The following is a 25,797-nucleotide window of genomic DNA, read 5'->3' on the forward strand; positions in this document are numbered from 1 at the left end:
TCGCTTTCGATCGTTGACGGAGCCGTCGGATTCTCTGGGAGCGCACGGCAGGCGCCACCGTGACAACGCGTCAGTGTCGCGCAGCCAGGTTCCCACGCCCTCATGGACAAAACCACCGGAGCCCGAGCTGTTCCTTAATTGCCAGGTTGCAGGTAAACGTCAACAGCGACCGCGATCGACCGGATGCGCGTTCGTTCGCTCGGCGCACGTGAAGACTGGGCGAGCACCACGGTAGTAACAGTAGGCAGTCAATGCAGAGGGCCTGGGCTACAAGCCTACAACCAGTGGCACTGGTTCAAATTCAACCATGACCCCACAAGATTCCGAGTTCATTGGATGCAATCGTAACCGTCTGGTCTGAATCGTATGTACACTGATGACATGTGACAGGGGACGCCGCGGCAGGGTCACTGCACCTGCTGCCCGTCGGGGCTTCCAGTCGCCGGCAGCTGCAGCCGCGACGAAACGCGGCGGACGGCGTCGAGCAGGCCCGCCCGCCCGAGCGCCACGGCCGCCTGGAGGTGCGACGCCGTCGCGTCCGCGGCGCGGGCCCTCAGCTCCAGGAGGCCGCGGTCGATGCCCCCCTCGTGCGCCGCCAGGAACGGCCGGAGGAAGTCGTCGTAGACACGCCCCGCGCCCTGAAGCCACGCAGAAATGGTTTCAGACTTGCACGCAGCAAGGAACGGCTGCAGATGCAGTGAGAGAAGAAAATTGACTTGTGTTCAGAGTGGTATCGACCGGCGACTTGACTTGCCATTGTGTTTGGGTGCCAGAGGTACACGACGAGCGCGAGCTTCGCCTCGCCGTACATGGGCAGCCACGAGAGCGCGCAATCGGCGAACCTCTCGAGAGCCGTCAGGAACGCAAGCAGAATCCTGTACGGCACCGGTAATGGACAGTTCAGAATTCAAATTCAGATTCTGCAGAAAAATTAACATGGAGCACTACGTGAGTTTGCAGATAAATCTGAATGCTTGATAGGTTTAGGTACCAGTACTGGCACCAGAATCGCAGCTGTTCCATCTGCGGCGTGCTCAGTTCTAGCGTCTTGTAGCAGTCGTACGCCGGGTAGGCGTAGCATAGGACCAACCTGCATTCCAAAGCAAAGAAGTCAAGAACTAGGAGATTGGATCGGGGTCCAAGGCGACTCCGAAAAGGGACTTGCAAGACTGCTTATACGTTAGGAGTCTGGTGATGAATGATACCGCCATCTTCAGTAATTGGAAGCACGAGACTCTGCAACAGACTGCTCAAAGATTTAGCGTTCAGACGCTGAAGATTAGCATACGCGAACGAGGCAACGACTGGCAATCAATGAGGGATGCCCAGAAAGTAGAAACAAGCCAGATTCGCGGCGAGGGCGAATGGAAACGATCAAACCTTGCGCAGAACACTTCAAGAAGTTGCTAAAAACTTCCACGATTTTTGTTAGCGCAATCAATTACCGTGCAGAACTACTGAAAGGGAATCAAGGAGAGGATGCAATTCAAACCGTGGAGCCAGAAGATTTTTCCCGATGATTAGGTTCTGGAAGAAGGATTCTTGCAGTCGCTTTTTTGGAAGTCTGATTGGATTCCTGGAACTGGGATAAAACATTAACTGAAACCGAAAGGAGGCGCATGCAGTTAAACACATGCAGGGAAGCGGTTGAAGCGGCGCGGGATGCCAAGGAGCAGCAAGCCGAACCGCCGCGTCCGTTCGCGCCATCGGGGATTAGGCTCCCGGAAAACGGCTTCAGCGGAAGCGGAACGCGGCGTGGAAGAGAGCCCACCAACGCATGGCTTAGTGCTTGTTTGGTAATCGTGGCTCTTCGTCTTAGAAAAACTCGGCTAAGAATTTTGCTAGTTGTCACATGCGCATTTCTGTGTGAGAGTTTACCTTATAAAGAAAAACCTGCAAGAGAAAAATGCCAAGGGAGAATTTGAGGTAGTAATAATGGACGAATGGGATTTCGAAGGGGCTGTACTACTTCATAAAGCACAAACAGCACTCGAACAGTCCCAAACTTTTTTCAAATTTAGGAATTTCATTGCATCTTTTGAAGAAAAATTGTGCTACATTCAAAAATTCTAGTTGAATTCCAAACACCGCGCTAAACTTTTCCAAAGTTGGGTCCTAATCTTATTTTGCTACAGCATCTGCACGAAACATTTGAGCATGAATAACAGTAATCATGTCCACCAGCTTCCCTGATCCATTTCTTCTTCTTTCTCTGGGACAAAAGGGAAGAACTTCTCATTACGCCTCACCATGGATCGTACTATTTTTTCCACCAGCAACCATAAAAACATATGCTAGCAATCATACATTGGCAGGTCATTGCCAGACATGCTTCGTTTCCCTATTTTGTGTACAAGAGTTTATTAGAATTAAGTGAACAGGCTGTAAAAACAGCACAAACAGGTGCCCTTCATCTACAACTGTGAATTCACATGCTCAACGCACATTTCAGTTGAGAGGGCAGAGGAGTTCACAACCATCCATCGTACAAGCCTTGAAGAACCACCTCACCACAGAATCAACAAATGAAATCTGTCCTAGAAATACATTACTTGTAGTAACAGCCTTAGAGGTACACCAGCAAACCAGATAGGAACACACACCGGAAAAAATCTGCGGGAGCAGTACAATCAATTATACAAACAGAAGAAATGTGGCACTAGCTACTACTGCTAAGTGCTAACCATCCATCTAGACGATGGCAGACCAAGCTTCTGTCACTAATCGTGAATTACCATCGGCCTCGCCAAAAAACTGCGATTTTACATGCATAACTCCATGTCAATCAAAGCCATTGCCAAAACATATATATGCGAGGCCTCTAGAGTCTAGGTGAATGACTGTGCCACAGAGGAAGTGGTGACCAGACCGGAAAGCAGACCGACAAGAGTGCCACTGTTGTAAGTGCTGGACTCCGTCTGTACAGCATTATCCCGAGAGTCGACAAAAGTGTCATTCTGGAATGGACCACCCACCAGGGCACCCGTTGCCACATTTGGGTTTGGATTGGGTGAATGGAGATACTCAAATCCTTTGCAGCCTGTTTTTGCATCTGCAGGGATTGACGCTCCTCTGTGGTGTACTTGCTGTGGATAGCTGCTCCCATATCCAACAAGGTAGCTAAGCTTCATAGGATTGTCTCCCAAGATGTAATTAGCCTGGCATACAACAAGACAACATAAATTAGAAACTTATACGGTACCTTTTGATTTACCATGTAGTTTGTAAAACATAAGAACCAACAAATGTCATATGAAACAACATGCCCATCTAGAATAGTAGAATCTTAGTATCTGTTAAGGTTTTGCATAGCACACCTGTGATGCAGCAAAATTGCGTATATCAGTAGGGCTGTAGTACTTTCCACTGCACTGCACTTCCGCTGTCCGTGTTGAGAGCATGTAGTCGCTGTAAACAAGAGCTAGAAATGCAGCATTCGTGGCATGCTGGAGAGAATTCCACCCGCTTATCCAGATCAACCCTCCTGCAAAAGATTACACTGATATGATGAAACTGCACGCATACTCTACAGGTTCTGTTTTTGACAAAAATCATAGAATCCTCCGGTGTCTGTAAAAGGGGAACTTTGAGATCACAGCAAGGCGAGTGTCCTCTTTGTATTGCCTGGTAATATTAAAGAGCAGAGGCACTACAATGTACCTCCAGTTCTGCTAGCAGTGGCTTGCGGGGAATCTGGAATCAGACCACAAATGACAGCTTCTGCGGTATCTCTATACGATTTTAACCCCTCATTTTCAGCATTAGATATCTGTTTGGAGCCAAAGAAATTTAGTCTAGACAGAAGGACCTGCACAGAATAGACAAAGTGCACTTTAAGTTCTTGTACTTGAAGGAAGAGAGGATTATAAAGATATTAAAGGCAAAAGATCAGATAAGCAACTTGTATCCTGAAATGTAAATTCATTCAGTTTAGTCCACATAAACCTGTGTGCCTGGATTTTTGTCATCCCAACTGAACCATGTTGGCCTTCCCCAATCAGCATAAGTTTTTCCATTCTGTACAGTTACATAACTGAGATACGTCTGGTCTCCTGTGGCATGATAGAGCCAACTTGCTGCCCATAGAAGTTCATCAACATAACCAGTGGAATTATAGAAGTCTTGGAGCTTTGGATAACTTTCACTTGAGAGGCCTCTATAAGTATCAGCAAAAGTAAATAGCTTCTGGGCATGTTGAAGAAGCACGTCAGAATACGTAGTATCACTGGATTTGAAGACCATTGAAGCTGCTGCCATAGCAGCTGCTGCCTCGGCAGCAACATCTGATCCAGGAGACTTCTTGCTAATCTGTGTGAGTGGTCTTTTCTCAGTCATTGTTTCCGGCCTTTCCCAGCAATTGTGGTCCAGATCAGGATCGCCAACCTAATAACAATCCTCAAAAGGTTAGTTAACATTGTTAAACAAAATGAAAATGGTGTGTCTGTTGCTTTGCAATATTGCTAAACCTGACCTTGCCCGCCCAAATCATAGTTTCTCGGAATACTAAAACAAATAAATTGGATATATAGTTATATACACCAGTGCATACATGACAATTTTATAGGGGGAATGAGATAGATTATTATATATTATTATTCAGGTACCACACATTCACACCTTAGATGTTACATCCGAACACACATTGTAAATGCATGCACCCGTTGTGCCCTTCCCTTAAGGGTCTACAACTTACATGCTCCAACTTCATCCCAACTCCTGATATAGGGCCACAGGACTGCCAACCCATGTACAAATCATTGATTTACCTTAGGCTATCAGACAAAATAGAAGGAAATGGGACAATGGACTTGCCCCTGTCCCAATCAATAGCCAAGGATCAGAACAAATGTGTCAGTTTAAGTATACCAAGCAGACAACGAAGTACCTACCAACTATTAGGTGTCTGGATCATGACATCTGACCTGGGTTCTTGCTTCCTAGGCGACCAAACTTTTGCCTCAACTGAAAATCTGAAATGCCATCAGGCTCCAATATACCCACCCATACTTCAAGCAAACCGCATACCCATACTATTCAATAACCATTGGGATGCAGGACAGGATGGGATCAATTTTTAATTAAATATAGCTCGTAATTCGTAATGCATATGCTTAAAGGACATCCAAGTGATCTAAACAAATAATAAGCAACTCTAACCTGAATATATAACACATTGTCAGACGGATGTGCAGCGATAAGGAAATCTGTAATCCACTTGAGCGCATCGAGTGCAGGGTCCAGTTGCTTCGCCGCGCTCATCTGATCCCCGTACTCCAGAACCGACCAGGCAAGCACAGTCGCTGTGAACGCCATCGGAAAGGTGAACTTCATATGATCCCCAGCATCATACATTCCTTTGGAAAGATCCAGCCCCGCTTCCTTCCCATCAGTCAGTGCTGAGTCCCCCCGCCACGGGATCTGGTTGTTCTCCAGCTTCCCCGCTGCACAAAAACAATAGAAAGGGCCAGGTTCAGTTAAATCAGTAGCAATGTGTTACCCCAAAATTTTGCTCGTTCAACATTCGAGGGACATAATTAGAAACTGAGGCCACCAAGGCACCAATTCGATAGCAAAATCAGCAACACATGCATCAAAGCGGCCAATTTGGCAGCCGGAGGAGAAAATTCGAGTGAGATTTGGGAGGCCACACTGTCCAACAACTCCAAGACAGCTCAAGGAAGGAGCAAATTCTACGGCCGCGGCATTTGGTGAAGCAATTCCAATTCAAAGAGTCAAAACCACTATGAAAAAGTAACCGGAATTGGTAAAAATTCTACCACGACTAATAAAGACTTCCCTACTGGGAATTCATTGGTAGAATTCCAGAAATGGAGTCTACAAAACACCAAAATCAGTCAATGGCCAATCTTGCCACCACCAAACGTGGAGAAGCCACATCTACACACGCAAAAGTAGCTTCCTCAGAGGCGGTAAGGCCTCCGGCGCCAGAAAGGCGTCGCGGCCTTTGAAAGCGGAAGCCACCGAATCGCGAAAGCATTGCATTGGCTAGTTAAGCAGTTGGGCTAGCTACTTACACTTCTGGACCTGGAAGAACTGGAGCGCGACCCCGAGCGCGTCGCCGTACTTGGAGTCGATGGCCCCCGGCGGCCCCGGCACGGGGAGCGGCTTCATGTGGCGCCCCCTCCCCCCGGGCTTGCGCTTCATGATGGCGAACATCGCCGCCGTGGCCACCAGCGCCGCAATCAGCGCCACGATCAGCCACCCGCAGCACCCGCGCGTGTACTTGGACCCCATCCTCGCCGCCTCCTATCGCATTCGCCGGGCCGGCCGCCTCCGCGAGTGCCGGGGGTAGGTCGAGACCTCCCGCCGCCGCCGCCGCCGCCGCCGCCGCCTTGCCTCGGCAGCTTGGTCGTAGCTCGGCAGCCGGGCGTTTCGGCGGATGGGCTCGCGGCTTCGCTCGTGGGCTGGCCGGGTTGGTTGGTGGCCGCGGTGTGCAGACACGGGGGGTGATGGGGAGGCCGGAGAAATAAGGAATTGTTTGGTGCACTGTCGCGGAGGAGTGAGGAGGAAGCCTTGGGGTCCCTGTCCGTGGGCCCGCTCGGGCATGATTGGCGCGGTGGGCCCGTGTAGGCAGTGAGCGGAGCGGGTGGGGGTGAGGTGGGTGTGGCGAGCGGTGAGGCGTCGGGCACCGACAGGAGAGCGGCCGCGTCGGCCCGGGAGGAGGGATCCTCTGTGCACTGTGCTGAGAGCGACCGACCGCGAGCGCGGTCGTGTTGGCCTTTTGGCGCGCGCGCACCGTGCACCACCGCGAGGGCCGATGGATCCGTGCGTGGCGTTGCACGGCGAGGAGCAGGAGCGTCCTGGAGCTGGGCAGCTGGCTGGCAGGCGCGCGCTGGCCTGTCCTGTTTTGCCGTAGCCTTTCACGCGCAGCGAGCGGTGACAGGTTATCTCGAGCGTAGCCGTACTGCGAGCTGCCACGGCTGCATCAGTCGAGCGCGAAATGGCCTGACCTGACCTGATCGTGTTGTCTGAACTTCATCAGAGATTCAGAGTCCTATCAAGGGTGCTAGTAATAACGGAAATATGGCCGGCACTAGAAAAGTAGAGAGGCTAATGGCGGCCTGCCACATGTTCGTAGGATCGTACCGTCATCCAGAAGCTTTTGCATCGTCGCATGTTTGAATTATCTGGGACGCTAGAATAATATCATCGCCAGGTGTGGCAGTGTGATTATCCTGACGGCACCTAGACGATCAACGGGATCCCAGATCGTCATTCTACCGAAGATAATTGCTGGAGCATAATTGTGCCAGGTGAGGTGGGTCATGGCGTGTGATCGCAGGGATCGATGGGCTGTAACGCTCGTCCGCGGTCCAATCCATCCGCTGAGCTGAACTGGCGACGGCGACTCCTGCGACGGGCCAGAGGATTTTTTCCCCCACCTCGAAGGAGGTGGACGTGCCGGGCTATGTGACTGCGAGCCGAAGCGTTGCGGAAGGCCCACCGCGGCCATCTGCAGCTCGCCCCGCCGCCGCCGCCGCCTCCGTCTGCAGCAGCTCCCACCGCTGAATCTACCCCCGACCACCGCGCTAAATTGACACGTACTCACGCTCCTTCGTATGGTGCATGGTCCACTGGTTATCTTCCCAACTGCCAGCCGCGCCGTCCCTCAGCCTGCCACTGCTGCCGGCCACGGAAAGCCCTGGTAGGCTCCCTCCCTAAATTCCGGCCGCCGCTGCGGGAGAAAGATAATGAACATTGCTAAAAGTCCACCTGTAGTGACTCGCCCTCTCCTTCTACGATGCGCTGACTTGCAGTCGCGCGCGACTGTAAGTATTTGCGGCCGAACCTGCCTTCCCAACGGGATGCATGCGGCGTTGCATCGGAGGGATCGATCTCAAAATAAATCCTTCTTGTCCGAGAAGGCAACAAGAAATTTGGGGATGCATCCCCAGGTGGAATATCTTTATGCATAATTCCAATTCGAAATTCTTCCGAGGGACTGTTTGAATCCAGAAACTAATTTTTAATCCAGATCACATCGAATGTTTGGATGCGGACTAAACATGAACTAACTATAAATTTAATTACATAAATGGAGACTAATTCACGAGATGAATTTATTAAGCCTAATTAATCCATCATTAGCATATATTTACTGTATCACAACATTATCAAATTATAGATTTGTTAGTCTTAGTATATTTATCTTGTGAATTAACCTTCAGTTTTATAATTAATCTATATTTAATATTTCTAATTTTTTTAAATATCCGATGTAACGGGGATAAAATTTAATTTGAACATTCAACCGGCCCATAAAATATGCTTGTTCAGCGGTATGAAAACATTTCAGCAGTGCTCCGTTAACAGGGCAGCAGAGCAGACTAGCAGAGTGCTACTGTTTTGCAGCTGACTTGCGTGTGGGCTAAGCCAGCATCTAGGCGAAAAAGTCCACGCTGTGACCTTGCAGGAATCCAGATGCAGATGGGAGCCGATCGATTCGCGTGACGGCTGACACGTGACATACTCTCTCTCTCTCTACTTAGCCATGTGGTACACTGGTTGGTACCTCTGTTAAGACTCGAGTGTTAACAGAGAACTCCGCACGGCACCTACTCTTAGCGCAAGACGAAGCATCTTTGATAGAAATTAAGGGCAAATTAAGAGTAAATATATTGCTACGTATAAGTGATTTTATAGTTTGTCTTGTAAGTTTCAAAATATTGATCACAACAGATGTTCATCAATAGAGCTGACTCTCCCGTCGAAGTTTCTGCAACGAATGTGCGCTACAGCCTGCAGGCCATGTACCCTGCTCGGCTGCTCCAAATCCGGTATTTTCATGCTCAGATCGAGAATTAGTACTATCTCCGTTCTAAATTATAGTTTGTTTTGGCAATATAATTTTTATTATATATATATATCGTATCTAGGTGCATAGCAAAATCTATATATCTAGATTTATTAAAATAATTTACAATTTGAAACGAAATTATAGTTCCGACCGATGCACTCAGATAGTCCAGGACCTAGCGCCATTGGTCGGGGATTAGCTAAAGGAATCTTAATTAGAGACAACGGGAGGAAATGCTAGCTGGACAATTAGCCATCAGCTCTTTGTATGCTAGGGACTTGATCGCATGAGTCGCATGACAACACGACCCAGAGAGATTGGGCTTCAACGGGAACTCGAACTCGAACTGATCGTGTTCTCTTGTTTCCTGACGCTTTCCACTCTTAATGGATCTCACCACCTCCTCCCCCCTGCTACTCTCTATGCTTTTTCTCATCCGTCTTCTTATCTGCTCCTACCAAACCGGTAGTTGTCTACGTAGACACTGTGGCGGTGGGTATTTGTATTTGGTGAGTTCATGCATTTGCATCTTGCAGAGGATCGGAGGTCTCAACTCTCAACATTCATAAGCAGTTATCAAGCTGGCAATACCGTAGTTTCTCAATTAATTTGGAAATGATCGCTTCAATCCCCCACACATGTCATAGAGGCCAGAAATATTTATTTTTTCTTTCATGGAAAAAACCCACACGAGTTCTTTATGGTCGTATGGTCCCACATACATTTCTCTTGCATTGTGTGTAGATGATTCATTTCTGGAGACTTAATGGCACGATATATTGTCATTATTGTAAAGTGTAAAAAGAAAAGAAAGAAAGGTAACTGGCCTCACCGTACTTATTCCTAAGTCTGTTCATAGAAGTAATCGCAGCACATCTCACATTTTTTAGAAAAAAATGAGGACATGCCAAAATGAGTACTCTACCTATATTCATCAAGAGATGTAATTGTTTCAACACAAAAGAACATTTACTTTGCCTTGGACATTGTTGCGAAAACAACATTGTTACTTGGTTACTCATCATCCTCTTAAAGGATCAACAGCAGCATGAAGATCCAAAATCTCGATTCGTAGTGATGCTACTTCCCAATTACAGCTCTGGTAATGAAATCCAACAAATTCTGAGATCAATTCCCTGCTTATGACAAATTCCGAGGTTGGGGAGAAGTGGCAGTTTCTTCCCCAACGCCTCCCGTTCCCTCCGCCATCTCCATCCATGGATACTTCTTCCTTTCAACACTCCCAGACCACTCTTCTCTTTCGGCGCCCGCCTCTCCTGCGCTCTTCTTTCAAGTGTACTCTTGCCCGTTGCTATCAGTAGATGCGACTGATGTGCATGCAGCTGCAGTGCTGCGGTGAAACAACACGGTTATTTAAGGTGTGGTTATATGTTGAGCTGGTGATGCACAGAATAGGAGATCCTCCCCAGCCTTGTATATCTCGCATCAAATAAGTTTGATCGCTTCTTAGATAGTTGGCAACAATAAACGCAACCGCTGCTACCGATAGAGAAATGCATTGCCCATATACATAGTGCAGTAGCGAATCCAGCACGCAGCAGCCAAGTGAAGAGGGGCTCACCTCCGTTCTCATCTTTTTCCCCCCTCTTCTTCTTCATTCTTTATTCCTAAAAATAGAGGGGGGCTAAAGGGGATATCCATTGATTTTGGGGAGGCAGGGGCTTGATACCCCTAGCCCCCCTGTAGATCCACCCCTGGTATAGTGTGTTCCGTGCAGCATGAGATAAGATTTTTAGCTTGCTAGGATCAGGTACATTGTCAGCTGCTTACTCAGTTTAGTGTGTTAGGCAAAGGAGAAGGATGAGGATTGAGGTGCGGCAAACTGTCCCTTAATGATAAGGTAGCATGTATAGAAATAAGAGGATTAGAGTTTAAGTAAATTGCCCCCATGCTTCCATAACATAGTTTTAAGCATCACGCTGCACATGTTCTAAAAATAAAAAAAAAGATCAAAATTCAGCATGAAATGTATCGCATAGAGACAAAAAACGTATATAAGCTAATCATTCACTCTTTTCTACTGGCTTAGTAAAAAAATACCAACTTGGAGGAGCCCTAGGAAACCCAAAAATATCAAAATTAGACGCCATTGATAGTTGGAGCGCTAAATTTAGATGGTATTAGAGTCGATGGTTAAAATTAGGCCAACAACACATTTAAAGTTCCTAAAATAGTCGTCAGTTGTTTTTTTAGTTTTCCTCTCTTCTGGTTAGTATTTTATTCATTGTAATTCCCATGCACTCTTTTGTGATTTTTCTCTCTTCTAATAAAATTTATGAAAAAACTTAGTAGCAAGATGATCTCCATGCTCCCTGTGCAGCAAAGTCTTCACATCCCCGTTGTCACAGGGTCCTCCTCCTGCGTCCTCCGGAGCTCACTACCCATGCCAATGTTCTCTTTCGCCGTGCAAGCCACATGTACACCATCCATCTGTTCTCCAGAGAGCTCAGCTGCTCCACCATGTCCCACTAGGCGTTTAGTATGATGACGGCTCCCCCCTATTAGCTTCTCTGACTGACATCCATAAAGTCTGCTACTGGTCCCTCTGCCGATGATAGTGGCATGCGTGTCACTGAATGCGGTGGCAATGCATTAGGCCCCGTTTAGATCGCAAATTTTTATAACTTTTGGAACTTTTTGCTACTGTAGCGTTTTCGTTTGTATTTGACAAATTTTATCTAATCATGGACTAACTAGGCTTAAAAGATTCGTCTCGTGATGTACAATTAAACTGTACAATTAGTTATTTTTTTTACATACATTTACTGATCCATGCATGTGTCCCAAAATTGATGTGATGGAGAGAGAGTGTAAAAAGTTGGAAGTTGGAAATGATCTAAACAAGGCCTTAGTCTGCATTAGCAGTGAGAAAGAGTGCGCCTGCTCGGACTCTGCACCTTAGATAGCAGGGGTCGTTTGTTCCCCGACGCCTCTAGTTCCCTCCTCCATCTCTCCATGGCTACCCTACCTCCCATCGCACTAACAATGTGGATCTAAACCTTCACAACCTTGAGGACGAATTACTCTTACTCCCTTGCAAGATCTCTTCTCCAATCACCTTCTCCTTCCCTCTCTTCTCTTCTCCTTTTGGAGGTTCTGTTCTGAAATCTCGTAGCTCACTCTCTCTGTGTTTCCAGAGGCTTCTTCTTTCTTTCGTAAGGTAGCACACTGGGTGCTAAATGCACCCAAGGTTGGCCCACACCTTAGGCTATATTTCCCTTACGGTGAGCATTTACTCTCCTCATTTGCCCCTATCAAGAGGAGGATTTTCCAACATAACAGTGCAGCGCCAGACAAAGATTTGTATCTGCCTGATGATGTAGGGTTATAATTAAGATGCCGTGTGAGTTTTGTGATAAGATCAAAGAAAAACAAAAATCAGGGGCAGCTACCGTTCCACAATAATAAAAGGTAGCATGAATTTCATTGACGCGTTGTTAAGCATAGTTCTAAGCATCACAAAGATGAATGGAAAGTGGAAACCATACAGTTACACATAGTTTAGAAATAAAAACAGGTCGGAATTCATCCTGAAATGTGTGTACCAATGACATCACTCAGGTGCGTCCAATCAATTAGATATGCATCGAAGTCTTGTGGTTCTTCACATGGGTGGTAGCCAAGAACAAATAATTGACGGCGGTCAACCAGAAAAAAAGGCTGAAGCAACTATAACTTTCTGTCAGCTGTGCTACACCACCCCAGAAACCGCTCATCACCTGCTCACCAAATGCTTCTACGCCAAGGAGGTCCTCATTGCAGTCTGCTCATAGTTCGATCAAAAACAACGCTTGCCAGACTCCCCTACTTCACCCACTTCACGGCTCATAAAATTTCAAAGGCAAAATGGCCAAGAACTAGGAGGCCATGGACGTAAATGATACAACTACGCGAGAGATTAGTGAACGTAGTGATACAGGCAAAATACAGAGGTTGAAGCTTGAAGGGGCGCTACAGGCGAGGCTCGTTTGAAATTTCTCCCTCGGCTGCAACCGAACAGCTCTGCTCCTCTTGTAGCTCTGGTGAACGCTAGAATAGCAAACACGCCACACAGTTTCAGGCAAGGGCTACTTCCGTGGCCTCTCTCTCGACCTCAACTTCCATAAAGCAAAGTTGTGGCCGTATATTACGCCTCCCGTTCCCTCCACCATCCATGGCTCCTTCTCACCCCACCTCCAAATCAACCCTTTTCCTTTAGTCTCAGCATTCGTTGCCACTCCCTTGTCAAGCGTGTAAAATGGCAAGTTAAAGGGGGTGGGGAATTGTACTGCATATCATGTATCTCTTGATGGTTGGCACCGGCTGGGTTTGAATGAACTCAACAACTGCGAGGTTTACTTGCTAGCCGTGTCGACGCTACTATCTGGTGGCAAAACATGAAACATAGCTGCATTGCCTGCTGCATCAGTGGCTAGAGGTCTATTGCACCACATCAACACGATCTCTATGACCTGTCGGTATTGATTATCAAAGTTAGCTGGGCATGGTGTAATTCTTACTGCCACTGATAACTTTGTGCATGAACACTCTTGTTTAATCAAATAAAGTACGCCCATTTCAAAAACGGAGTGATTAGGATACAGATTTACAGCTACTAACTCTACTGTTCATCAAGTTACCCTTTAGGCTGTGTGACAATTCCTATTGTCATTTCTTTCTGAAGAGGAACCGATGAGCACACTAACGGTTTCAGTTGATCAAAGTCAATTGTCTGCACTGTTATTAAGTAGTTGTTCACATCTAATTATCTTTTTCTTCCACTTGAAGGAATGAAGAAAAACAGCTTGACTTCCAGGAAAGAGAACCATCTTGCGGCCGTATGTTCCCCAACGCCTCCCATTTCTTCCACCATCCATGGCTACTTCTCACCACACTCCCAAATCTTTCTTTTTTTCCTTTAGTCTCAGCAATTCGCCACTCCCTTCTCAAGCTTGTAAAATGGCAAGTTAAAAGAGGGTGGAGGATTGTTGCCCGCATATCATGTATCTCTTGATGGCTGGCACCGACTGGGTTTGAATGAACTCAACCACCATGAGGTTTACTTGCTAGCTCTGCCAATGCTACTATCTGGTGGCAAAACATGAAACATAGCTGCATACCTGCTGCATCAGTGGCTAGAGGTCCATTGCACCACATCAACACGATCTTTTCATTTATTTTGGAGTTGTACATTACGTGAGTTGGAATACGGAGTAGCAACATTGTGTCCGCTCCTGGGAAATATACAAGGTCTACAGCACACAAGTGTAAACAGCAATTCGAAAAGAAAGAGCCCCATACTTCTCCAAACAAAAAGGGGTCCATCTCCGGTCCCAGAGCAATCTCTTGAAAACGAGATGGAGCAAGGTCTCCCAGGATGCCCGAGCCAGGACCAGCCCTGCTATATGCATCCATCCTGCTACTGTCCAAGATAGTTTGCGCAGAAGCAAAATTTAAAAGTTCAAGAGGGACATGAAATTTAACCTAAGCTTGTGCTGCAGCAAAGAGCAGCTACACATATTTAAAACTCCATTGGCGTTTAAATTCACGATCGATCAAAAGCAACCAGCCCCACCAAGCGGCTGCAGCCAGATCAGCATCCAGCATCCGTTTCCATGCGCCTGAACCGAACACCTTTCGCACTGACACAGACAGCGTACAAGGATTTCAGGGACGCTATAGCGGAGTCGGGGCTCTCATTTTTGCACTGGCAGCAACCAACCAACCCCGCCCCCGCTGTAGCTCTGGTGAACGCCAGGTGAACTAACGCACCAGTCAGGCAAGGGCTGCTTCGGCGCACCAGAATAGCTTCAGGCAAGGGCTGCTTCGGAGGCCTTTAGCTCGCCTTCCGGGAATCCAAGTTGCGCCCCACGCCTCCCGTTCCCTCCTATCATCCACATCCATGGCTTACTCACACATCATTATTGACCATTCTCTTTTAGCATTGGCCACTCTCCTCTCGAACATGTCCAATAGCGAAGTTAAAAAGGGTGGGGAATCGCTCTCTGCACTGCACATCAGCCACGTTTATGTGCGACGGTCGTCTCTGCCCCCTGACACCCAGGGTATCTCTGGATGGTTGGCATCTGCTGGGTTTGAATGAACTCAACCATTGCGTGGTTTGGTTGCTAGCCCTGTCAATGCTACTATCTGGTGGTAAAACTTGAAACATAGCTCCATATGCCTGCTGCATCAGTGGCCAGTGGTCCATGACACCACATCAACACGATCTTTTTCATTTATTTTGGAGTTGTACATTACATGAGTTAAAGACTACGGAGCAGCAACATTGTGTCCGCTCCTGGGAAATATACAAGGTCTACAGCACACAAGTGTAAACAGCAATTCGAAAAGAAAGAGCCCCATACTGCTCCAAACAAAAAGGGTCCACCTCCAGTTCCAGAGTAACCTCTTGAAAAGAGGGAGTTCAGCCTCAAGCTTGAGTGATGCAGCATAGATCTCCGGGATGCCCGCACCAGGACCAAACTCTGCTCTTTGTCCCAGGACTATCCTCACACCAGTTGTTGGTTCCAGACCCTCAGTGATACCCCTCATTTTTAGTCTAATAACCTGGGATTCTGAGGAGTAGCCAGACAAGAGGGAAACACTTCGGAGAAATGTCTCTATGAAGTGCATGTGAGCGCTCTTGAACTTTAGCATGCATGGTTGACTCGATGTTGAGATCACTTTGCCATCTGCAGATAGGAACTCTGCCTTTACCTGAGCACAATGGAGGATGCACATGAGATTGAAATCATAGTCAGTTTATAGAATGCAAACCCAAACATCATGTGTCAAGTTCAAAGTGCAGGCCAAGGAACCACATGACTGAACACAAAGCTATTCCACTCCCGGTATCTTTTAATCAGCATTTCAATAGACTGTCTCAATGCAGAACAAAGGTCACAATTATTATCTTATCATCAAGTACACTACACAAATATGATGCCTACATTTTTAGCATCAATTCATCTACACTACTTCAACTGGATATCGCTCTTTTCCTAACAGTTAATGAATGTCTCCAAAGAGATGAGTATGTAGAATGCAAACCACAACTCCAGGCGACCTGACATAATGCAAACCCCTACATGATGTGCCCAGTTCACAATGCAGGCCAAGGAACCACACAAAAGCAAATTTAAATGATTCCACTCCTGGAATATTTTAATCAGAAATTTAAATAGAACCTCTCAATGCAGAAGGTTAAATTGTTACACTATGCACATATGAGATGCAATTCAGAAGCATAACTCAGCCTACGTTACTAACATCGATTCATCTAAAAAAGCTTCAATTGAATATAATTCTTTTATTAACAGCTAATGAATGTCTTCAAAGAGACGAGTATGCGGAATGCAGACTCCAACTTAGCGTGACCTGTCGAACTGCGCAAGTCACAAAAGTACAGAGCTGAACAGAGAGATCCTTCTAATGTTAGGCATCTTTTCAAATGTTTATGCAGGATCCCTCAAATCACAACAGAGTTCACTATTGTTATCTTCTCATTAGTTAAGTATGCAGCTATGAGATGAAATGCAGAAGCATGCTTCACCCAACATTGTTACCATGAGTTCATCCACAAAGCTCCAATCAGATGCAATTCTTTTTCTCGATAGCCAATGAACATAGCGTAACTATAGGGGTTAAATTTATAAATGAGTGCATATAATGCAATCCCCAGAACTACAGTTGAAAATGCATGTCACAGACCCTTCTGAAGGTGATGCTTACTCCTCAATGAATAATAGAGTACAGAAATGTATCTTCTCATTAATCAAGCATATTATGCAACTACAAGATAAAATGCGAAAACATGCTTGTCTGCACTGTTAACACCAATTCATTTGCAAAGTTTCATTCAGATGTCATTCCTTTTCTCGGCAGTGAATGATTACTTTCGTCAAAGGGAACTAACATGCAAAGCTGCTTTCACAAAAACCCATAACAAAATACCTGGAAAACACCGAGCCTCCGGTTGTAATCAGACTCCGGCAGTGTCAGGGATACCTCAAGCTGCATTCGCTGATTTGGCGGCACCAACCGCGGCACCGATACAAACGCCATTGGGCTAGGCTTGGTGTAATCGAAGTTCAGGGTCTCAGTCACCTGAACAGGCTTCTCCACAATTCTTCCCACCAAGAGCCCCCCTCCCAGGAACGCCATAACCAGCAGCGCACACAGAACCACACAGACGTACACAGCCCAGAGCGACCCCCACAACAGCCTCTGCGCCACCTTCCCCACGCCATCCCCACCTCCAAGCCGCGCGGTCAGAGCGCCCGCGGCGTCCCCAGCCAAACCGAGCGCCCACGCCCTCGCTCGCCGGGCCAGACCGAGCGGGTCGGTCACGAAGAGGAACCACCATTGCAGCAGCCGGACCGGGAACGTTAGGCAGCTGATGAGCGCGCTGACCTGGAAGACCACCGCCTTAACGACGAGCACGGCGAGGTACTCGAGAATGCTCGGGGCCGGCGATGGTGTCGGCGCAGGAACAGGCGCCTCAACATCAGCATCCTTGGCCTTCTCAAGCGCCTCCTCATCCTCCTCCCCTTCCTCCTCCACGGGGGGCGGATCAGTGCGGGGGGCGGCGCTGGTGGCCTCGGATGAGTCAGGCTTGAGAGGTTCGTCTTCGACGGCTGTGACGGTGGAGGTGGCTTCGGAGACCGAGGGAGAAGCGGAGGGGACGGGGTCGGGTTGCTTTTGAATTTTTGCACGGCGGCGGCGGCGGCGGAGGGTGGAGGAGGAGGGAGCGTGGGGAGGGGAAGGGGAAGGGGAAGGGGAAGGGAAGGGGGAGGGAAGCGAATCAAGGACATCGAAGAAGGTGTCGTCGTAGGTGGGGGAGGAAGAGGCGGTGGCGGCGGACGGGTCGTCGTCGTCCATGGGCGGGCGATCGGTGGGATGGGTTGTCATGGTGGTATGGGATTGGGACGAGGCGGTGGCGGTGTAGAAGCATTTGGGATGGGAGAGAGAGATTCGTGGAGGCTGGAACTGGAAGGGGAGGAATCGTGGCCGGTGGGAGAAGACGGGCGGGCATTTTCGGTTACCACCTCGCAGTTTGGAGTTATTTATTTCCTTTCCTTTTTTCTCTCTCAAATAGTATCTGCTTTCTCAAAATGAAAATCAGATATCCAGCCTTCAAAATGTAAATTGGTAGAGATGGTAAATGCAGGTAATACAATGGACAAGAGAATGAGGGAGTTCATTTATTTCACTGAAAATTAAATTACTATGTTTAGATTGTGTCATATAACTCATGTGAAACTATGTTTGACGACAAAACGTCATACGTCATGGTGTTTCACAACAAATATTATATAATGTAAACTGAAAAAAATGTGTTAAGTTGTTTTCCAATGCTATTTTTTTCTCAAGAGGATCTTATAGGAGATTAAAGATGCACTTTTCAACTCACACGATCTGATGTTGCATTTTTTACAAATTAATTTAATGCTTGTCGTCTCTCTCTCTCAATCTTATTAATTTAACGCTACAGTCTAAGTTGTTAAGATCGCATAAAACTTTTTAAAATCTATATAACTTTTAAATCTTAGAGGTAGAGAATGTAGATATTTCCGCTACATAGTCATAAGGCAGTAATTGGAACCAAAGCAAAACAAGAGTTCATCCAAATTTCGAGAAAAATCGCCTGACGGCAGCCAATGGTTTGCTTCTAGCCACATAGGACCCCGAGATAGATAAGATTTCGTACCAGCATTTCCAAAGAAGAAAGACCTGTCCCTATCCTCCTTCCAAAATTCCCTATATGCAATGCCACCAAACTACTGACGCAAGAAGTGCATGCAAGAAGGCGTAGAGGATCACGTGCGATTCGATCAAGAATCCTTCCACGTGTTGGGCTACCTCACTGCTGGTACGCCACCTCGGTCCTCTCGCCGCCTAGCCCCGCCGCGAGTACTCGTGCCTCTTTGAACTCCGAACAACTGCGAAACTAGCCCAGCAGCACTCCACCCTGATTCCCTGAACCTGAAGTGGCTGAGAAAGACTACACTGTGGCTGAGAGAGGTCTCGAGTTCACGGTCGATGGATTTGGCCCGTCCGATGAAGCGACGAGACCCTGAAACCTTGCCGCTAGCAGACCCTGAAAAATGCGTCGCAACGCTGATCTGGTTTTGTTGCTCCGGCCATGCAGAGTCGTCGTCACTTGAAGCATGTTCTGTGGTTGAAATGGTCAGTTCGATCAGCAGAGTAATTCTAGTCCCATTGATAGTGAGCGGTCTCTCTGAATGTGTAACCGCAAATTAACGGATGATCGAAGCATTCAGAAACCAGGTTTGTGCCAATTCAGCTCGTACAGACCAAGTCACCTGCTGCGGTTTTGCAGCAGCCTGCCAAAGCACACGGCAACATTACCCGGATGGCCGGATGATGCACAAGGTTCTTGACCACCACAGTAACGTGTCTTCCAATCTTCCATGGTTCTACGTCGCCGTACTTCGTGTGCACACGGCGGGTCGGCGGCCTGCGGGAACGCGCGGGCTGGCGAGCACCACGGGCACTGCGAGCGCCAAGATCGTGTCCTGCGCGGCTTTCGGCATCGGGTTGAGGAGACGAGGATCCCGTTTCAAAAATGAAAAAAATCTCTGAAAGCAACTCTAGCAACGATCCCTAAATCAGGATTTCTACTTGGTTGAGTAAGCCTCCCTCTATTTTTAAGGGTTTATTTTTTGTGCTCAACTTCAATAAGGATCTCTAAATCTTAGCCTCTATCTCTTTTTCTCTTCTATTTCAACATACTCGCCATATATATCCTTCATCATACCACTACAATTCAAATATAAATATTTTTAACACATAGAATGAACCATATTCAAATTCACAATTTCAAATATGAAAATTTATTTTTTAAAATATAAAACACAGGCATATCAAAATCAACCAGTACACCACATAGTTTATTGCACAAGAAATTATGATCAAACTAGAATGGATCGTACTAGCTAGCGTCATGACGCACCCACAAATGCTCCACAAGATCATCACGAAGTCTCTCATGCACCTGCCTATCCTCAATCTAATGATGTATTTTCAGACACTCCTCAAGTATAAGTGGATCACGTTGTTGGTACTCCTCTGGTTTGAGTACCTCGCCACCATCTTGATCATAGTTGTAATCCTCTTTTTCATCCCGCTCATTCTCTATTATCATATTATGCATGATAACATCATCTCTCATTATGTACCATAGGATATCCTTGTCCCAAAATCTAGCAGGACCCTATAATTGAGCTTGAAGAACACCAAATGCTCTCTCCACATCCTTCCTTGCTGCTTCTTGAGCTTTTGTGAAGTGGACTTTCTTGTTACCTTGTGGATTGCAACTTTGGATTTCGAGGATGAGCGGCTGAAAAGGACCCAGTACGTGGCGTCGAGGACAGAAAATTGGCACGATTGGTGCAGAGGATGGAACGTGGTGCCACGTAGCCCGTGGCGGGGAGCCGGGGACGACTGGTGGCGGCCGACGAGGAGGTGTCGCCCCTTGTCTTCGGGGAAAAACATATCGCGAGAAGATGATCGGATATTTCAGTCCCATGAAAAAAAACTGTGGATGGAGGTTGGAGAGAGACCCCAAGGCCTAGGGGATGTGGGGGAGAATTTAGATGCCTCTCTAAAATAGGGACGCTGGTAGAGGATATGTTGGAGTTTGTTTTTTAACTTTGGCCTTCAAATTTAGAGTAGGAATTTTATTTAGAGGATCTGCTGGAGTTGCTTTAAGGCAAAAGCCCGTTTCACACAAGTGCTTACGAACAACAAGTTGTTGGGCTGAGTTGCATGTGCCTTTTATTAGGTGTTGTTTGAGCGACATGTACTATGCTACTTGTCCGTGAGCATTTGTGACAGCGTAAAGAAAAACAACTAGCCCAACAAGAAGAGAAGATTTGGGAGTACATTTGCGCTGACGCCTCCGTGAGCATTTGTTATAGTACAAATAACAAAACAAAGTCATATAAAAAAAGAGGATGCAAGAATCAATAAATTGATTGATCATCCGACAAATCAAAGTCGCCACCACACCGATATATTGCCATGATCCTTTGTACGCTAGCTTCTCATCTGTCCAACCTACTATCACAACGCCACTACTCGATATGGTATCATGTTTTGATTTGCTGACCAAAGTGATCGTTCAACATGACATCTCTTTAACATGTATGTTCTATGTTAACCATGGTATCTCATTCCGTATCAAACACTTTACCACATATAATTAAGCACGTATTTTTATCAGATAGAAGATGGTAGGCACAATCCAAAATCTTAAACGGTTTTGTGGGTATTCACACCTACTCGCACTATCATTTTATTTGGGAGGGGACAACAAATGGCTACAAGAATTAGCTATGCCAAAAAAAAAGAGATAATAATTTATTCATAATTTGCCACAGATGGTTAAACACGTGACAAAAACAGTAAATATCCTCCTTTTCTTGTCACACCATTTTATCCGGAAGGGAACAATTCATCGATACTAAACTAGATATGTGAAGAAAAGAGAATAATAATCTGGAGATAAATTGCCATGGAGTGTAAAATGTGAGGCAAAACATAGACTGGAGGGCCAAAATCTCCCATGGCACAGGCCTCACGTTAACCCCGCGTGCCTCTCACTCCAAACGGCAAAAAGGCCAAATTACCAACGCAGACATAACTCCGCCCCGATCTATCCGACGCCCCCACCAAATATACTCGCGCAGGAAGCTAGAGAAAAAAAATAAGGGAGAAAATAATAATAAGAAAACACTCCCGTGTTCCTCGACCGGAGGTGGTGGTGGTGCGAGCGCGAGGCGACCGAGGGCAGACGCGATGAGGGGGACGAAGCGGCCGCTCGGCGCGGTGACGTCGTGGGTGCGGCGGCAGCCGCCCAAGGTGAAGGCCTTCCTGGCCGTGGTCACCGGCATGGCCGCGCTCGTCTTCATCCGCTTCATCGTCCACGACCACGACAACCTCTTCGTCGCCGCCGAGGCCGCGCACGCGCTCGGCATCGGCGTCCTTATCTACAAGCTCACCAAGGAGAAGACCTGCGCCGGTTCGTTCCCTTCCGTCTCTTTGACACCTGGTCCCGATCCGTCGAGATCGCCCGGTCCGTGCCAGCGTCGCTAGGGTCTAGGATTTTGTAGGATTTGGCCAGTCTGTTCAGCGGTCTTAGAAGAGGGAATTTCCGACATGATTTGCGATTTTGTTTTACGGAGAAGAGGCGGTTTACTATGGTGTACATCTAGGAGGCGACAGGTTGGAATATTTATTCGATCTATTCGGGTTTCTGAATAACCCTTATGTGTAGCTGTTATGTTTCATGGTTCTAATAATACGGGGTTTGGGGATAAATTACTGATCTGGTATATTTTGGAGGAGCTGTAAGTCTCGCTTGACTACATTATATGCTTTGATTCGACCTAGGGGAATTTTTATAGGCTTATTAGGGCTCCATTTTGAGGATGGTATAGTGTGATGGGATTAAATGTTTCTAAAATTCGGAGAAACCAACTCTTGAAGCAGTATTATGGAATGTAGTTTCCAGTTTTTGGTCTTACTGGCACTTTCAATGTCTACTTGTTTATTAGAATTCCTTCTAATGACTTGTGCATTCTGTTAGTATTTGATCTCCAAATGAAGGACCCCTGAATCCAGTTGCACAGATTTTATCTTGTATACTGCAGGCATTTGAGTTTTTTCATAGATTTTATACGGATCAGTTGTGTAGCTACGTGTCGTGGTTTACAATTTGGATTTGGAATTATCATATCAGAGATCTACAGAGTATTCATGTGTGCAATATAAACTTATTGAGGTGCAGAGTATTGAGTGTTTAGCTTGTGATTCTGTTACTTGGTGGATCTAGTCTCATATTGGTCGTTTGTTGCGACCTTACATTTTTTTTCCCCACTTGAAGCTGTAAAAATTACCCTAAAATTCACCATTCAACATATATGTTTTCTTCAGTATTGTCTGTATGTGAGAAGATATCATACTGATACTAGTTTGTAAGAATTTCTTTTTAGGTATTATGATCTACTTTATGAGGAGTCTAAAATTTTAAGTCCTTCCGTTTTCATCTTGCAGGACTATCCCTCAAGTCTCAGGATTTAACTGCTTTGTTCCTAGCTGTTAGACTGTACTGCAGCTTTGTCATGGAGTATGACATCCATACAATTCTGGACACCGCCACACTTGTAGCCACACTGTTTGTTATTTACATGATACGGTTTAAACTGAGATCAACTTATATGGTGGACAAGGATAATTTTGCATTGTACTATGTGGTAAGAAATCAACTTATGTCTTGGCAATTTATGCATTTAGATAAGCAACTGTACTTAGATTTCGATCCCTCATACCCTTGTCGATCATATTGATTTGGAGCTGTCTAGTTTCTGCACGAGAGCCACATTAGCATTTCAATTTATTTGCTTTGTACTGATGTCAGTTAGGTTAAGGCCGAGGCTGTGCTTTATGATTAGAGTGCACATCAAGGATCACCTTCCATCTTTCGTTTTAAAATTCATGTCTCTGTTTTGTTAGTAATGGTTTCCTCTACTTTCTGTACTCCTATGGTTTTTTTACACGCTTCCGCGGACCATATCTGAGTAAACTGAGCTAAGTCATGTTTTCCTGTTATCATTACAGTCTATGGTGGTGTTTTCTACAATTAATTTTTCATGCACCTCACATAAATCTAGAACTGTTTTACCACCTGAGATCTGTATCTTTTTTCCCCTTCCCTGGATATTAATAGCTCTACTTTGTTTGTGTGGATCTTTATTTATTGAGAATTACATCTCCCAATTTTTGTTGTAGCATCTTCTAAAGTGTTGCAAAGCAATCAAATAGACATTGTGAACTTATATTTGGGGCCGTGGGCAGATGATGCTTCTGCTAACAGAAGGCATTGGACCTATACTGCCTAGTTTTATTTGTTCTGCCACAGCATTGCACATCTTAGTTGTATATAAACACTATCTTATTGTTCTTGGGCTTTTGTTATTTCCTTTCAAGGTGGTACCTTGTGCTGCACTGGCACTACTTATTCATCCTTCGACATCACACAACCTTGTGAACCGGGTCTCCTGGGCATTCTGTGTTTACTTGGAAGCTGTTTCTGTGCTGCCACAATTACGCTTGATGCAAAATACTAAGGTAGTCTCACTATCTTGCCATTCAGATCCCTTGATTGCAGGATAATAAGTTGATTTGGGTGTACCATCTTTTGCAGATTGTTGAACCATTTACAGCTCATTATGTGTTCGCGTTGGGGGTTGCAAGGTTTCTTAGCTGTGCCCACTGGGTTCTACAGGTTTGTATTTCTCGATACAACTCTTGAGCCAATATGTACACGGCTATATGATTTTGTAGCAGCATTCATTTTTTCTGCCATTGTTCTTATACCTAACAGAAAATATTCGGCAATGTCTCCTGTCATTAGTAGATGTGCGAGGATTCTGTTACATTTACCAATGGATGTGATCTAATTCCATTTTTGTTCAAGAATCAAATTTCTTGTTTTTGTGTGGTGGGAGTAAGCAAATGAAGTCAAATCCGCTGATTGCAGTATTATGACCATTCTAGTTTCCCATAGCCACGAAATACCATAAGAATTTGAATTCTCTAATGTGTTCACGTTGCTTAAATGCACTTACGGCAGATGGTATCGAACCCTTATCATCGGGGGCAATAAATTCTGTAACAGGTTTTGGACACGCGTGGCCGTCTGTTGACAGCTCTCGGCTATGGTTTGTGGCCATCTATGGTGCTTCTGTCAGAAATCGTGCAGACATTCATCCTTGCGGATTTCTGCTACTACTATGTGAAGAGGTACGTTCGGTGTCACTTTTAGGTTTAGTGTATTGTTAGTTTGGAGAGATCGTCTAATAAGTGATTGTCATTGCACAGTCTGGTTGGTGGGCAACTGGTGCTACGGCTTCCCTCAGGGGTGGTGTAAGGAGTGCAGCAGGATACAAACTTCGTGGTTCACCCATTCTTATGTACCCTGAAAAACAGTTATGCTCGAGCCCCCAACCTGTGTCTCAGTATCTAATGTGAGACCGGAGCCTCTTTTAGTTGATGTTACAGGTTGTGACTATTTATGACAAAAATTGCTGCGAGGGTCCTCTTAAAAGATAGGCTGTCATTGAGACTGTTTATAGTCGTACCTAATCTCAGAGTACTTAGCTTCTGTATCTCTGTCGTGGTCTTACAGCCAGGTGGTTAATGGTCTCTCTTGGATTATAATCTCAGCATGCTTTCTTATGCTTCAGCCCGCAAATAAATTGGCTTGAGCTTGCAGAACTCGCCATGTGAAAATCGTGGAACGAAAGGGCATCATGTCGTATTCGCTTGGCATTGAGATTATCAGGAGCAGGGAGGGGTTCCTTCCTCGCCCGTCACTTAACTTTCAGTACTGCTCAGTACTCACCTTCATTTGTTCTAACCGTCTCCTTCCTAATGGTCTAGTTGGATTTAGGATGGATAGCCGTTGCCTCATGCTTTCTGTCTTGCAGAGCTCACACCGGTTCCGTTTGCAATTCCTTTTGTTTGTTGACCAAACAGAACAATGCAAAGGTGTCAGGTGTGCATGAGCCATGAGCAGAAGCCGTGCTCCTCCTCGTGCTGGGCTGGCCCGCCGCGGGGGGCGGCGTTGGCTGTTGCCCTTCGTGTCCGAAAAGCGAAAAAGAGCTACTGCGAGTCTGCGGTTGAAGTTTAACCTCCTGTATGGCAGGTGGATCGCTCCTCGGACGCTTCCTCTTTACGACTCGAAGCCGGGAATGTCGCCGTAAAACTTCGCCATCTCTGTCACGCGTAAAACTTTTGCCTTTTCTGTCTGTCACGACAGAAGCATGCGCTCTTCTGGCCTTGGGCTGGAACCGGAAGCGGCGGTGCGGCGAAGCCTTGTCCTCCGCCGGCTAACCGGAGAGAGGGAGCGAGGGATCCGACGAAAGCCAACGCGGCAACGCAAGCAAGTC

At 46.4% G+C, this 25,797-nt stretch overlaps 4 protein-coding genes across 4 annotated transcripts; 1 reads left to right on the top strand and 3 right to left on the bottom strand.

Annotated features, from left to right (window-relative positions):
• Positions 1–407: 407 nt before the first annotated feature.
• On the bottom strand, positions 408–1,211 carry LOC112881180 (HVA22-like protein i). Its single transcript, XM_025945870.1, has 4 exons — positions 1,180–1,211; positions 992–1,090; positions 755–875; positions 408–638 (listed from the first exon to the last, which is right to left on the bottom strand). The coding sequence occupies exons 1-4, from the start codon at positions 1,209–1,211 to the stop codon at positions 408–410; spliced, it is 483 nt and encodes a 160-aa protein (XP_025801655.1).
• Positions 1,212–2,465: 1,254 nt separating this feature from the next.
• On the bottom strand, positions 2,466–6,460 carry LOC112881897 (endoglucanase 24). Its single transcript, XM_025946814.1, has 6 exons — positions 6,036–6,460; positions 5,158–5,441; positions 3,946–4,383; positions 3,661–3,808; positions 3,318–3,484; positions 2,466–3,158 (listed from the first exon to the last, which is right to left on the bottom strand). Exons 1-6 carry the CDS (start codon positions 6,253–6,255, stop codon positions 2,829–2,831), a joined length of 1,587 nt encoding a protein of 528 aa, XP_025802599.1. The 5' UTR covers positions 6,256–6,460; the 3' UTR covers positions 2,466–2,828.
• An 8,554-nt stretch (positions 6,461–15,014) lies between these two features.
• LOC112883489 (seipin-2-like) lies at positions 15,015–17,841 on the bottom strand. Its single transcript, XM_025948795.1, has 2 exons — positions 16,775–17,841; positions 15,015–15,538 (listed from the first exon to the last, which is right to left on the bottom strand). Exons 1-2 carry the CDS (start codon positions 17,729–17,731, stop codon positions 15,092–15,094), a joined length of 1,404 nt encoding a protein of 467 aa, XP_025804580.1. The 5' UTR covers positions 17,732–17,841; the 3' UTR covers positions 15,015–15,091.
• A 3,688-nt stretch (positions 17,842–21,529) lies between these two features.
• On the top strand, positions 21,530–25,104 carry LOC112883236 (putative ER lumen protein-retaining receptor C28H8.4). Its single transcript, XM_025948507.1, has 6 exons — positions 21,530–21,866; positions 22,901–23,100; positions 23,834–23,974; positions 24,051–24,131; positions 24,525–24,649; positions 24,728–25,104. Exons 1-6 carry the CDS (start codon positions 21,644–21,646, stop codon positions 24,774–24,776), a joined length of 819 nt encoding a protein of 272 aa, XP_025804292.1. The 5' UTR covers positions 21,530–21,643; the 3' UTR covers positions 24,777–25,104.
• The last annotated feature ends 693 nt before the right edge of the window (positions 25,105–25,797 follow it).

The sequence above is a fragment of the Panicum hallii genome, chromosome 2 (genome assembly GCF_002211085.1).
Source record: "Panicum hallii strain FIL2 chromosome 2, PHallii_v3.1, whole genome shotgun sequence".
NCBI lineage: Eukaryota > Viridiplantae > Streptophyta > Magnoliopsida > Poales > Poaceae > Panicum > Panicum hallii.

Bases quoted from the DNA above. Each gene is read 5' to 3' on its own strand.
- LOC112883489 (XM_025948795.1), bottom strand. From the start codon at position 17,731: ATGACAACCCATCCCACCGATCGCCCGCCCATGGACGACGACGACCCG. The intron at 15,539-16,774 runs GTATTTTGTTAT...CATTGTGCTCAG, and splicing joins GGAGGCTCGGTGTTTTCCAG to GTAAAGGCAGAGTTCCTATC.
- LOC112881180 (XM_025945870.1), bottom strand. From the start codon at position 1,211: ATGGCGGTATCATTCATCACCAGACTCCTAAC. The intron at 1,091-1,179 runs GTATAAGCAGTC...TTTGGAATGCAG, and splicing joins TTCATCACCAGACTCCTAAC to GTTGGTCCTATGCTACGCCT. The intron at 639-754 runs GCAAGTCAAGTC...GCGTGGCTTCAG, and splicing joins TCTGGCACCCAAACACAATG to GGCGCGGGGCGTGTCTACGA.
- LOC112881897 (XM_025946814.1), bottom strand. From the start codon at position 6,255: ATGGGGTCCAAGTACACGCGCGGGTGCTGCGGGTGGCTGATCGTGGCG. The intron at 4,384-5,157 runs GTTAGAGTTGCT...GATTGTTATTAG, and splicing joins ACAATGTGTTATATATTCAG to GTTGGCGATCCTGATCTGGA. The intron at 3,485-3,660 runs GTACATTGTAGT...AATCTTTTGCAG, and splicing joins CACTGCTAGCAGAACTGGAG to GAGGGTTGATCTGGATAAGC.
- LOC112883236 (XM_025948507.1), top strand. From the start codon at position 21,644: ATGAGGGGGACGAAGCGGCCGCTCGGCGCGGTGACGTCGTGGGTGCGG. The intron at 21,867-22,900 runs GTTCGTTCCCTT...TTCATCTTGCAG, and splicing joins CAAGGAGAAGACCTGCGCCG to GACTATCCCTCAAGTCTCAG. The intron at 23,101-23,833 runs GTAAGAAATCAA...TTTCCTTTCAAG, and splicing joins ATTTTGCATTGTACTATGTG to GTGGTACCTTGTGCTGCACT.